The 13318-nt window shown below is 34.9% G+C and overlaps 1 protein-coding gene across 1 annotated transcript in view; it reads left to right on the top strand.

The window, feature by feature from the left end:
* LOC148947432 (uncharacterized) overlaps window positions 1–13318 on the top strand; it is a 105546-nt gene that overhangs the window by 34676 nt on the left and 57552 nt on the right. The window contains exon 4 of the mRNA XM_089095884.1: window positions 11950–12098. Within this exon, the coding sequence (XP_088952010.1) occupies window positions 11950–12098 (149 nt within the window). The remainder of the gene's footprint in view (window positions 1–11949; window positions 12099–13318) is intronic.

Here is a 13318-nt window from a genome sequence, read left to right on the forward strand (position 1 = left end):
ACTACCTGCCATCTGTGTCTGGAAATCTGTGTCTGAAACTATGACAAAGCAAAATCTATCCGATGTGATAAGTGCGCAAGTTTTTACTTATCTTTTTCAAACTTTTCAATGAATAAATGCAAATTAGAGTACTAAGGACATAAAAAAAAAATTTGTCCCTGGGGCTATCTTAGGTCTATTCCTGCATTAGGTCAGTTATAGTAATTTCATATTATCTTTCTTTCGGTTTCTTATGAAGTTTTTAAGGCAGTATAACATTTTGACAGTGTTGTCATGTTGAACCGTGAGAAAAACGAAACTTTAATTAGTTTAGGGTCTTCCTTCTTGCCAAGCAAATGCCCTGCGTAGTTTGAATAGGGCTTGAGTACTTGCGGTACTGGGTAAAGAGAAAGGGACTGTTCGCAGAAAGAACTATCAGCCCACTATGTCTCAAACTTGTCCATCTTGTAACTATAACAAAGCAAAACCTATCTACTGTGGTTAAAGAGTAAATTTTTGGCTTATCTTTGGCAAACATAAATAGTAAAAAAATATTCTCTAATGAGTTAACACTGGCAATTTATTTTGAAATTATTCTAACGCATATCATATTCAGAAGGGCAAAGGTTGGGGGGGGGCTAAACTTATTCAATACATTTTTGTAAAGCAAAACAGCCAAATAATTACGCATGTTTTCAAAGCCTTACGATAAAACAATGGAGGCTAAGTTTTGAAATATACTGGGCAGGGTTTTGAAAATTTCCCAGAGGATACAAGGGGAAAATGAAAAAATATAAGCTCTTATTTTAATTCAAAGAACTGAATACTTTTGATTCAGATTATATTTGTCTTTGCTTTTTGAAGTCCTTTGCACGCAGTTGGTTATAGCTAGACCCCGAAGCCGCGCCGAAAAGTCGGCGGCGTGCCGCCGAGAAAATCGGTGGCGCGCCGCCGAGCTTGCATCAGCGTGCTGACGCCGCCACTGGTTCTATCGGCGGCGGCGTCACTAATACGCCGCCGTTATTATTTGTTTTTTCTCTCTTTTTTGCTTATCGATATCGACCTCCGGGCTTCAATCGTCATCCCGGCTGATCTGTTTCTTAAAATAAATACTGTCATCTTGGGCTTGCCATGTATATCGGTTCGTAGGAAGGAGAAGAAGAAATTTTTCTTGAAACAGAAATTCTACCTTCCACTTTAAAATTCTGTTCATTTTTCTTTCTGAATTTCGGATGAAAAGAGGTAGGTAAAAGAACATTAGGCAATTGAGGATGTTATCATAGGCAGCGCAATCGCGCTGCCTAAGTACAGAACAATGTTGGCACAATGTATTATTTTTTTTTTTTTTCCATGCCAGGGCGATTCGTATCGAAGGAGTTGTCGTAGAAACTTCAAAAAGGGCTCATTCAATTGGAAATTGGAATAGCTAGTGCCCTTTTTAATAGTCGAAAGTGATTGGAAGGCAGCTAACACCCCTTCCATGCCCACCATTTCCCCAAACACATCCAATCAAAATTCTAAGATAGCCATTTTGTTCAGAGTAATTGATTTCCAGAGAGAAAATATGATTTTGAGGAGGTCACTCCCCCCCAACCCTTAGGGCAAGGGTTTTTAGTTATGCCCCGGGGGTATATTAGAACGACGTTGGCACAATGTATTATTTATTATTTTTTTTTCCTTTAGACCAGGGCACTTCGTATCGAAGAAGTTGTTGAAAAAACTTCGAAAAGGGCTCATTCAATTAGAAATTGGAGTGGCTTGTGCCCTTTTTAATAGTCGAAAGAGATTGGAAGGCAACTAAGACCCCTTCCACGCCCACCACTTCCCGAAACACATCCAGTCCAAAATTTTGAGATAGCCATTTTGTTTAAAGTAGTTGAAAATTCTGGAAATTAGGTCTTAGAGGATGACAACCACCCTCACAGCCCTTAGGGTAAGGGTTTTAATTTATGCTCTGGGGGCATATAAGGTGTTTTTAGAAAGTGTTGTCGTAGAAACCCAAAAAGGAATCATTCGATTGGAAAACGAAAGGCCTAGTGCCCTTTTTAATAATCGAAAGTGATTGGAAGGCTTGACATTTTTATAGTAAAGATCGATGTGGGTATAATGTATCATTTTTTTGTTGTTGTTTAGACCAGGGCACTTCGTATCGAAGGAGTTGTCGTAGGAACTTCGAAAAGGGCTCATTCGATTGAAAATAGAGAGGGCTGATGTCCTTTTTTATAGTCGAAAGTGATTGGAGGGAAACTAATCCCCCTCCCACGCCCACCCTCCCATTTGCCTTTATGTTTAAAAAGTAAATGTTGCCTTAAGATTAAATCAAAATGCACTGTGTTAATGCTAATTCCCAATAAGGTATCTCAGCAGTATCCCAAGAATGATTGAGGGTATTATGTTCAAACTTTCGGGGCTACTTCTGCTCTTAAAATTTAACCAAATCAAAATAGCTTAAGTGTATCCAAGCTATCAAAGAAAGTAAACAGATTTTTCTGCGAGTGGTATCAAGTTTTCCATTTCAGGTCAACTAGATGAGGTATGAAACTAAATTAAACACTACTATTTGAGTTCAGATTTTTAAAAGGGTCTATGTTGTTAAAAATTGCTGAAAATTTTTTTCCAACATACAAATAGCAGGCCAAACTATAAATTCTTTAAAAAAAACGAAACGATTCAAAGTATTATTTTCTTTTTCCCTAAAAAGACTATGTCAATATGAAACGAACAGAAATTAACTAAAAAAACTGTTTCCACAAAATAAGTTTTTCAAAGAAAAGTAAAGAACTCCATTAAACAAAAAATGAGCAAAAATAAAATCAAATAATCTACCAAGTGTGACACTACCACAAATCAGCATAGATAAATAAATGAAGCCCAAAACGAACAAAAATTACAATAAATAACCAAGTCAAACTCAAAACGAGCAGAAATTAACATAAGTTGGGCTCAAAACCCCTATGCCTTCCCAAAGCCAGAACATAATTTGCACTCTACTGAAAAAATACAAATGAATGTGCATTGTCAGTTTAATATACATGTACTGATATTTAGTAATCAAAATGTTAATATTATTTGATTTATTAAAGTTATAAAAGTAAAAACATTTTTTTTTTTTAGTAAAGTGCAAATTATGTTCTGGCCTTGGGAAGGCATAGGGGTTTTGAGCCCAACTTATGTTGAGTTTGACTCGGTTATTTATTGTAATTTCTGTTCGTTTTTGGTTTCATTTATTTATCGATGCTCAATGGCTCCAGGCAGAGTGAACAAAGTCACTTTTGTTACATCAATTGTAACTGAAGGGATGTACCCGCTGATTTAAAATTGTTGGTGTTGTTAAGCCATGGTATCTGACTTTTATACAGTGTTTTTTCGATGTGGTTATTTGTTTATTTTTCACTTCCTTTTCGTATGTATTTGATGAACAGGAGATGTTCGAACTTCAAACTTTGAAAGTTATACACACATTAGCCGAAATCATTAACAAGAAGAAAATGACTAAACACGGGATTTTGTAGGAACCATGCGATGTTAAAAGCACAACATAGGTCTCCCTGAGTCTAGTGGCTAAAAATGAGAATTCTACTTGATCTGATCAATGGTGAACATAAACACTTTCCGCAAGGCCCAACAAATTCCTCTTTTGTCATATTGTTCTTGTATGTTTTTAGCCATCTATTTAAAAATCCTCACTAAAATCAAGTTGAGTTTGAACATGCTTGGTGAAGTGGAATTTTTATTATTATTTTTAATCAGAAAAATCGGCGCGCCGTGGCGCGCCGCCGGTCAGAAATCGGTGGCGCGCCGCCAAAAAAATTTCGCCGCACCTGGTGGCGCGCCGCCACCGATACTAAATCACGCATTTGCCGCCGTCATGTCGGCGTGGCGCGGTTTCGGGGACTAGTTATAGCAGTGTAGTTTGATTATTCTGTTTTATTTTAAATTCTTGTAAAATTGTTGAATTTGCTCACTTTTAACTATTTATTTTTACCCGATTATATTATCTTAATTGGTTCGAGTCTTGAACTTTTGGCTTATTTGACACACTCAGCTGATTCTGAAGTTTTGTTTTTACTTAGCTCTCGCGTTCAATTTTGGGAATTTGTTCAATTTATGTTGCCATGGTTTTACATAATTGATTTTCGGTTTTCACGTTTAGCCTTTTTTACGTTGCAGCTTTTGGCCTTTTCTGGTTAAATAATGTTTGATTTTAATATCTTTTATGTTTGTTTACATTTAAAGTTTTAGTATGCCTGGTTTTGTAATGTTATCCTATTTTCTATTGAGATGAATAAGGTGTTTACTTTTTGTAAGTGGTTTACCTTTTTTGCAGTTTTGCTTTTACCTAATCATGCGTCGTCCTCAATTTCGTTTTTTCATTTAGTTTTTTTTATATATATCAATATGGGAGTAGAAGAAAGGCTTTTCTGTACATGCAATTGGCTTCAAAAGCTTTTTTCAAAACCGAAATGATATGTCTATCTGATTTATTTAAACACGTCATCAATAAGACAAAAATATTGTTTTATTCATTGAAAATTCTTTTTTAAGAATACAAAAAAAAAACTATACAGAAGCAAAATTATTTAAATAGAAAAAGCCAGAATTGTAAAAAATTAAATGAATTCGTCATCTTCCAATCAATAAAAAAAATCAGGAAAAATACAGTAAAAAATTAAATGAATTCATCTCACAATCAATAAAAAAAAAAAAAATCAGAAAACATAAATTCGGGAAAAAATTCCCGAAATCACAAGCCAGAAACCAGTAAAACGAAACAGATTAAAAGATCAATATTAGCTAATAAAACCCAAAAATTTTATAAAACCTAAAACAATAAAACCAACACAATAAACCCAACACAATAAAACCCAAAGTTAATAAAACCCAAAGTTAATAAAACCCAAAACAATATTAGATCAATAAAACCCTAAATAACCAAACCGAAACAAACCACAGGAAATAACAATGGAAAAAAGTTATAAATTGAACACATAAGCACCGAATAAATGATTAAATTCAGAGAAAAATTTTTAGCAACCAAAAATCCAAAAGTCACAAAAATTTGACGAATTCACATCCCAAGAACCAGTTAAATGAACACAAAGAAAAAAAAATACAAAATAACACACCAATGCAGGGAAAAAAACGAAATTAAACAAAAAGCAAGAAACAAAACCAATTGAGAAATGATTATCTTATTTCTTAATAAGAAGAAATATTCATATATTATTAAAAATTAAAGATGACATGATTACCAATTGAAAACATGTGAAACCGACACATGAATCCAATTGAGAAAAGATTATCTTATATATTAATAAGAAGAAATAATCGTAAAAAATTAAGGATTAAAGACGACATATGATTAGATAAAAACCAAAGAAAAAAGTATCAAAATCAAACTAATTATAAAAATTAAAGACCTGATCCACCTCAGCAAGGCCGTATCCAGCATTTTTTTGGGAACGGGTTTTACTCAAAGATTTTCTTCGGGGGGGGGGGGGGGTTGACACAAAAACACCTCAAAAAACACATACAACATTTGTTTATATCCATTTTTGTTACGTTTTTACGAGTCAAAGAATTTGAGTTTGAATTGATTTTGAATTGAAGTTATCAAGTATTTTGGGCAAGAGGTTGCATCAAGACTGGGCTGGGTAATTGTAGACAGAGAAAAGCCAAGACAGATAGTCCAAGTAATTGAGAGGCAAATGTTTAAATGGCTGGGGCACGGGTAAATGGCAGGAGTATGAATGACTCTCTTATTGGACATTTTTTTTTTGGGGTGGGGGGGGGGGGGTGGGGTGTTCAAACCCTCCTCCCCCCCCTCCCCCTCTGGGCACGGCCATGCATCTCAGTACAAAAAAAAGATGAAAATTACATATCCATGCGCACTGAAGTTAATTATGAAGACAAGAACATAAAGAATCAAACCAAAACTATTTAGCTAGAAAAAGCCAAAAGCTGCAACACAAAAAAGCTAAAAGTAAAACAAAAACCAGTTATGTAAAATCAAGAGCCCCCTCCCCCCAAAAATAATTAAAATTGCACACCATAGCAAAGTTAGAAAAAAAACTTTTATTTAAATAGAAAAGCTTCAAACAAGTCAATAGTACAAAACTTGAAACAATTAAGAGAATATAGTTAGATAATAAATCTAACTATATTTATAATATAGTTAGAAAAAAAGAAAAAGCAAAAATAGCTAGAAGTAAACAAATCCCAAAGAATTTAGCCAAAATTCAATCGAATAGAATTTAAAATAAAACAAAAGTACCAAACCACGCTCAATGCAGCCAACTTTTAAAAACAAAACAACATTTAATAACTTTTAAAACCACAACTTTTAAAAACAACAACAAAATTTAAAAAAAGCAAAACAATAAAATCTAATCCAAATCAGAGGTAAAGAATACGGCATGGGACTTTACAGTCTCTACCGGCGGTGCAGATCTCCGTTTCTTGGCCCTTCAGCCAGGAAGTGCAATGGGGGGTTGGGGGCCAACCATCAGTTGCTTTCGCACACCCTTCCTGTTTACCCTCCCCAGATTTCTCCAGGTACCCATTTGAAGCTGGGTAGACTCTGGCTGAGCTTACAGAGTCACGGTACTGGGTCACGCCACACAGAGTCACACAACGGAGAATGTGTTTCTATTAATACAAGTTGTCGTAGACAAGGCAAAGACAAGCCAAAAAGTCACTCTTTTACCACTGTCACTCTTTTTGTCACTCTTTTAGAAGATATCTTTTCCTTTGCTGTAGCAACATTTGCACAAGTTTGAAACCCAGGGGACTGGTCATTTCTCCTAAAAACCATCTTTTTAGATTTACCAGGCACCAGCATACCAGAACCTTGTCCAAAGTATGCATGTGCTCTTCTACCTCTCCGTCTGGTGAACTGGGGCGTATCCAGGATTTTTTTTAGGGGGGGATAGGTTGATGTGATAAACTTGCCTCAGGACCAAGTTTAATTAACGCAAACTTGCGTTATTTAAGTAAATTACACTACTTCAGACTATGTTAGAGGGGCACCCCCTCACCCTCCCTCTGGATCCACCACTGCTGGTGAGTACGAAAACGCATCAGCTCCATTTGAAAATATATCCCGAGCGTAAAATTCCAAACATTAACAATCCTGTTCATCTCTGAATGTAATTAAATAAAAAAAACAAGTTTTTTAAACTGAAAGTAAGGAGTGACATTAAAACTTAAAACGAACAGAAATTATTCCGTATATGAAAGGGGCTGTCCCCTCCTCAACGCCTCGCTCTTTACGCTAAAGTTTTTTATTGTTTTAAAAAATAAAGTTGTGAGACAGAGTCAAACTTTAGCGTAAAGAGCGAGGCGTTTAGGAGGGGTTAATGCAGCTTTTATTTTAAAATGCAAAATTCCACATTTTTGCAGATAGGAGTTTGAAGCTTCTTTATTAATGTTCTTTGATAAGAAAAATCTGATGGTGTGATTTTCGTTAAAGTTAATTAAAAAAATTCGCAATTAAAACAAAATTTTATTGTTTAAAAAAATTGAGTTGTGAGAAAGTAAAACTTTAGCGTAAAGAGCGAGGCGTTGAGGAGGGGACAGCCCCATTCATATACGGAATAATTTCTGTTCCTTTTAAGTTTTAACGTCGTTCCTTACTTTCAATTAAAAAAAAACTTGTTTTTTTTTATTTCATTTGTGAACGTTTATGAATTAATTCAGGTTTTGATTTTGGCTCACCGTGCATGAATAATTAAAACGAAATTTGCATATTAAGTTTACCTTTATTTGGTTTAATGGCTTTCTCGAAACTTGTTGAATTTTATTTACGAACGTTTTTATTAGTAATAAATATGTCTAACTTACGAACTAACTTACGTAACCAACTTATATATTTATATATTTTAATACGCATATTAGGGGGTTTTCCCCCTATTCAATGCCCTGCTCTTTACTCGAAAGTTCGGACTTTGTACTAATTCTTTAAAAATGCCCCCTTAATCACAAAGGCCGTTAATTAGAATAAATCGCTATTATGAAAGTAATAAAAAATCTTTGGCTTAAAGAGCGAGGCATTGACTAGAATGTGAACCCAATCATATAGCTAATATTTTTTTGTTCGTTTTAAGTTTTGATGTTGCTCCTTACTTTCAGTTGAAAAACTTTGTTTTTATATTTAATTTCTGATTTTTTTTTAAAATAATGATGGGAAATCCGGCGCCCCCTTCATAGCAATGTCCCTTCCCCAAGAAAACTTCCTTCATGAAAAGATCCTCCCATATAACCCCCGACCCACCCCCACCACCCACTACCAGAAAAAATTCCCCATGAAAACGTCTGTATGCTTCCCAATAACCAATACTAGCTATATGTTAACATTGGTTAAAGTTCATAACTTTCAGCCCTCCCCTGGGGGCTTTGAGGGATTAAGTCATCCTAAAAGACATAGTAATAATATTTTCGACCATGCTGAACAAAATGGCTATCTCAAAATTTTGATCGGGTGACTTTGGGAAAAAATGAGCGTGGGAGGGGGCCTAGTTTCCCTCAATTTTTTTGGTCACTTAAAAAGGGCACTAGAACTTCTATTTTCCGTTCCAATGAGCCCTCCTACGGTATTCTAGGACCACTGGGTCGATACGATCACCCCTAGAAAACAAAAAAAAAAAAACAAAAAAAAAAAGAAAACTAAAAACCCATCCGTGATATTTGTTCCGGAAAAAAATGGAAAAGTCAACATTTTTGTAGAAAGAAGCTTCAAACCTCCACAGGAGGGTTCTCTGATACGCTGAATATGATGGTCTGATTTTCATTAAGGTTCTATAGGTTTTAGGGGGTCTTTCTCCCTTTTCTCGAAAATAAGCCAAATCTTCTCAGGCGCCTAACTTTTGATGGGTAACATTAAACTTGATGAAACTTATATTTTTGAAATCAGAATTAAAATTTGATTCTTTTGATGTATCTATTGGTATCAAAATTCGGTTTTTTAGAGTTTCAGTTACCATTGAGCCGGGTCGCTCCTTACTTACAGTTCGGTACCACGAACTGTTTGACTACACCTTCAAAGTAAAGCTCGTCTTTCTTGAGCTTATTCGTGCCACAAGTTCTTAGCTTGGTTACTGCCGATCTCGTACATAGTTTTTTTTTTTTTTTTTTTTTTTTTTTTTTTTTTTGGAACCCACTACTACTAAAATTTTCGCTCTGCCAGTTAAAAAAATATTTATATTTATATCTTTAGTGTCCGTTATACCTTTAGCGTATATTTGTATGATTTATTATATACAAGACAAAATCATAGTATAGAAATTTTGTTAAAGGGGGGTCACCAAAATGAATCAAGAAGAATGTATTTACTTTCCATGGACTTGTCTAACGCTGTCAAATAAAGATTTATTTTATCTAAATTTTAAAGATCTATTAATCAGTCAGGGATATATTTTTTAGTTTTTTCGAAGAAATAACCTTTTTTACCAGTATTTTTGAGACTATCTTACAAGTTGGAGAAACATTTCAATGGAGGGGGTGGCTCAAACCGTCTGACCCCCTGCCTTGAATACAGTTCCGTCTTTAAGTCATTACGTCTTTTCTTGATTAAATCTTTACATTACATTGTAAAATTCCCTACATTACCTTGTAAAATTCTCTATCTTCCCATGTTAAAAAATGAGAAGCCAAATTAGATATACTACTTTTTTAGCGTTAATCTTAGGGTCTAAGAAATGAATTGAGAAATTTTGAGAAGTTTTAGGGAAAAAAAGAAAATTCAAACTGAAGTTTTCAGCCAGCGGAGTGGATTGAACGTATCCATCACAAACTTTTTTACTGGCTGACAATTTTCCTCATTTAATTTTTTGTTTACTTCTCTGTGAATTTCTGAGTTTCGTCAAACAGTTTCGTGAACGTTGAAATTACAAAAACTGAAGAAGAAGAACAGCCAGTTTTGCTTACGAGTAGGTCATATACATGGGTGTAGAGAGGGGGGGCAGGGGGGGGCCAGCGGCCCCCCTAGACCTTAAAAATTACTTTAGATATGGCTGGAGAAGCAGATGGTTTGGAAAAAGCTGTTGATAAAACTCCGTCACACTAACCACTGCCCCCCCTCCTAGACAATATCTGCCCCCCCCCTAGAGAATATGCTGCCTACGCCCATGGTCATATACCAATTTGTCTTAGTAGCAGAACAACCAATTTGGCTTAAAAGTAGGTCGTATACCAAATTGGCTTAGTAGCAAAACAGCCAATTTGGCTTACGAGTAGGTCCTATACTAAATTGGCTTCGTAGCAGAACAGCCAATTTGGCTTACTAGTAGGTCCTATATCAAATTGGCATAGTAGCAGAACAACCAATTTGGCTTACAAGTAGGTCGCATACTAAATTGGCTTAGTAGCAGAACATCCAATTTGGCTTAAGAGTAGGTCATATACCAAATTTGCTTAGTAGCAAAACAGCCAATTTGGCTTATGAGTAAGTCATATACCAAATTGACATAGTAGCAGAACAACCAATTTGGCTTACAAGTAGGTCGTATACAATTTCACTTAGTAGTAGAACAATCAAGTTGGCTCATGAGAATGTTGCATGTAGACATGATAAATAAATTAAAGAGTTTTCCACACAACAAACAAAAGAGAAGAAAATCAATAATAAGTTGCTAACGAAAATACAACGTGAAGCAAAACGGGTATTTTGAAAGGACAAACGCCTCTCTTCTTCAGCGCTATAAGAAAAAGCCGCTTGAAACACCAATTAAGCCTCTTAAAAACCTCATTCTTGCTTTGCTTCTCTTTTTTTGTGATGGTTGGTCAATGTGGTTTATGAAATTATCTGAGTTTTCTGCACTTGAATATTGAAAATATTATAAGCTGACGTAATGATTACATCAATAAAATTGTAGCTAAGGATAGCAAATAAAAAGCTCCTATTTACCTCTATCGCAAAATAAAAAATTTATAAATTATAAATTTTTTATTTAAATTATAAAATAAAAAAAATTATAGAAAATAAAAAAATTACCTCCCCTAGCTCCTATTTACCTCTATCGCAAAATAAAAAATTTATAAATTATAAATTTTTTATTTAAATTATAAAATAAAAAAAATTATAGAAAATAAAAAAATTACCTCCCCTAGCTCCTATTTACCTCTATCGCAGGAAAATAGAGAGACAATATAATTTCCTCTTTTCTTTTTGATGGAAAGTCGGAAAAAAACACTTATCTGAGCTTTTTGAAGGAAGATCTAATCCTGACTTGAGATATAAAAAGTGCTCTCTGGTTCAAATCAAGGATGCTTTATCTGACCTGACACTAGCAATAGAAAGATCAAAAGAGGTTGAAACTGATCTAAGTTAGCCTTTATCGTTACAACTTTGTGTAACCCCCCGCAAGGGGATACAAGGCTGATTTTGGAAATGGTGGCAAAACTTTTCAGGAAACCTTAGTGAAACAAACCAAGAAATATTGTAACGAGATATTGAGTGGAAACAAATGATGAAAAGCAAAGCAGTTCCAAAAATTAAAGGTTAAGAGGGAAAAAAGAAAAGTAAAGCAGTTCAAAAGTAAAAAGTAAAGTCAATACAGAGTCAGTTAGGTAAGCTACATATAAAATTGCATAGATCACATTAATATCTAACAAGAAGGACTAACAGAGAATCTAAAGTTTTCTGGTTGTGCAGCTTGTTTTCACCCTACCGGCTTAAAATTCCACAAAATCTAATCAGGTTTTAAAAGGCGGTCTATTAGCTTCACATTTTTGAAATACACTTAAACAATTAACGTGATTGGCTCACAGAAAAATTTCATAGAAGCTTAAGGAATAACGTCATTGGCTTATGGAAATACGTCACAGACATTTATCAATAAAATTAAAGCCCAATCTTTACCACTAAATTATTGGAGAGTAATTTCTCTTTTTGTCCTTGTATGATATTCGACGAGAAATTTGGAGGAGGAGACCAAAGGAAAGCAAGTTTGACTAAATTAAATTCACTTTCAGGGCCAACTCAGATATTCCATCGAGGAGCTATAGTATGCCCCCGGCAGACGATTACACTTACCGCCGCCCAGATGGAGATAATGACTCTGCCCCAAGAAGAAGACCAAAAATAAGCTTTGATGATGAGCCTTCTTTCCGTCCCTCTGAAAGTAAGTAAAATAAAATTTATCTCAGGGAAGCAAAAATTAAGTAGAATTGGGTCACAAGCTAAGTTCAAGTCGGTCGTGACAATTTTCTGCCTAACGTTTTTCATTTTGCCTGATGATATCTTCCATCTAACAAACGGCTTATTGTTACCACTCTCCATGCAGCCTAAGCATGTATAACCATCTTCAAGAGGGGTTACCCCCCTCAATATTTCTAGAGACAGAAATACATAGGGTTGAAACTGCAGCTACTATTTCAATTACTATTGTAGCAACATCCTCCTCGTGGACTAATTGCTACAGCATCAAAAGTTTTAGTTCATTGTCATCAGCGTAGTTTTATTATATGATTTTAATGGATGTTTTCACTTCAATTCAAGTTTTAGTTATTTTTCTTCAAATATATTTGATGCCGTCACTTTTTTCACCAAGGTCAGGTTGGGCTAGAATATTAGAACGCCAATTAAAAGTAAACATTTAAAAATATGGCTTAAAATCCTGCCCAGATCAATAGAACTGTGCCTTCGACATCACAAGCCATACTCTTCACAATATGTATTGTGTTCATCACAATAAATACTGTTGAAACTGCAGCTACTATTTCAGCTACTATTTAGCTAAATCATCCTCGTGAGCTAACTGTTACAACAACAAAAGTCTAAGTTCATTGTCACAGCAAAGCTTAATTTAATGGTTTTTATAGATGCTTTCACTTCAATTCAAGTTTCGTTGATTTTCCTTTAAATATATTTGATACCATCACTTTTGTTACTTAGGTCTGGTGGGGCAAGAATATTAATTAAAACGCAAATCAAAATTAAACATTTCAACTTATGTCTTAAAATCCTGCCCAGGTCAAAAGAACTCTGCCTTCGACATCACGAGCCCTAAAAAGCAGGGTCGTGCCAAAATGAAGGATGCCACACAAATGAAGAAATTAATGCCGAAATGAAGGATGCCACAGAAATGAAGAAATGCAGGCGGAAATGAAGGATGCCACAGAAATGATGAAATGCAGGCCGAAATGAAGGATGCCACATAAATGAAGAAATGCAGGCCGAAATGAAGGATGCCACAGAAATGAAGAAATGCAGGCCGAAATGAAGGACACGTTTTACTGTAATCCTCACTACTCGAACGAATATAATCATAACAGAACAAGCTCCATTTTGTAACTATTTCAAATAGTGCAAAAAATAAATAATATTCAACTATAATCGTAT

The sequence above is a fragment of the Artemia sp. Qi Xiang Cuo genome, chromosome 10, assembly GCF_049724085.1.
Source record: "Artemia sp. Qi Xiang Cuo chromosome 10, ASM4972408v1, whole genome shotgun sequence".
NCBI classification, from domain to species: Eukaryota; Metazoa; Arthropoda; class Branchiopoda; order Anostraca; family Artemiidae; genus Artemia; species Artemia sp. Qi Xiang Cuo.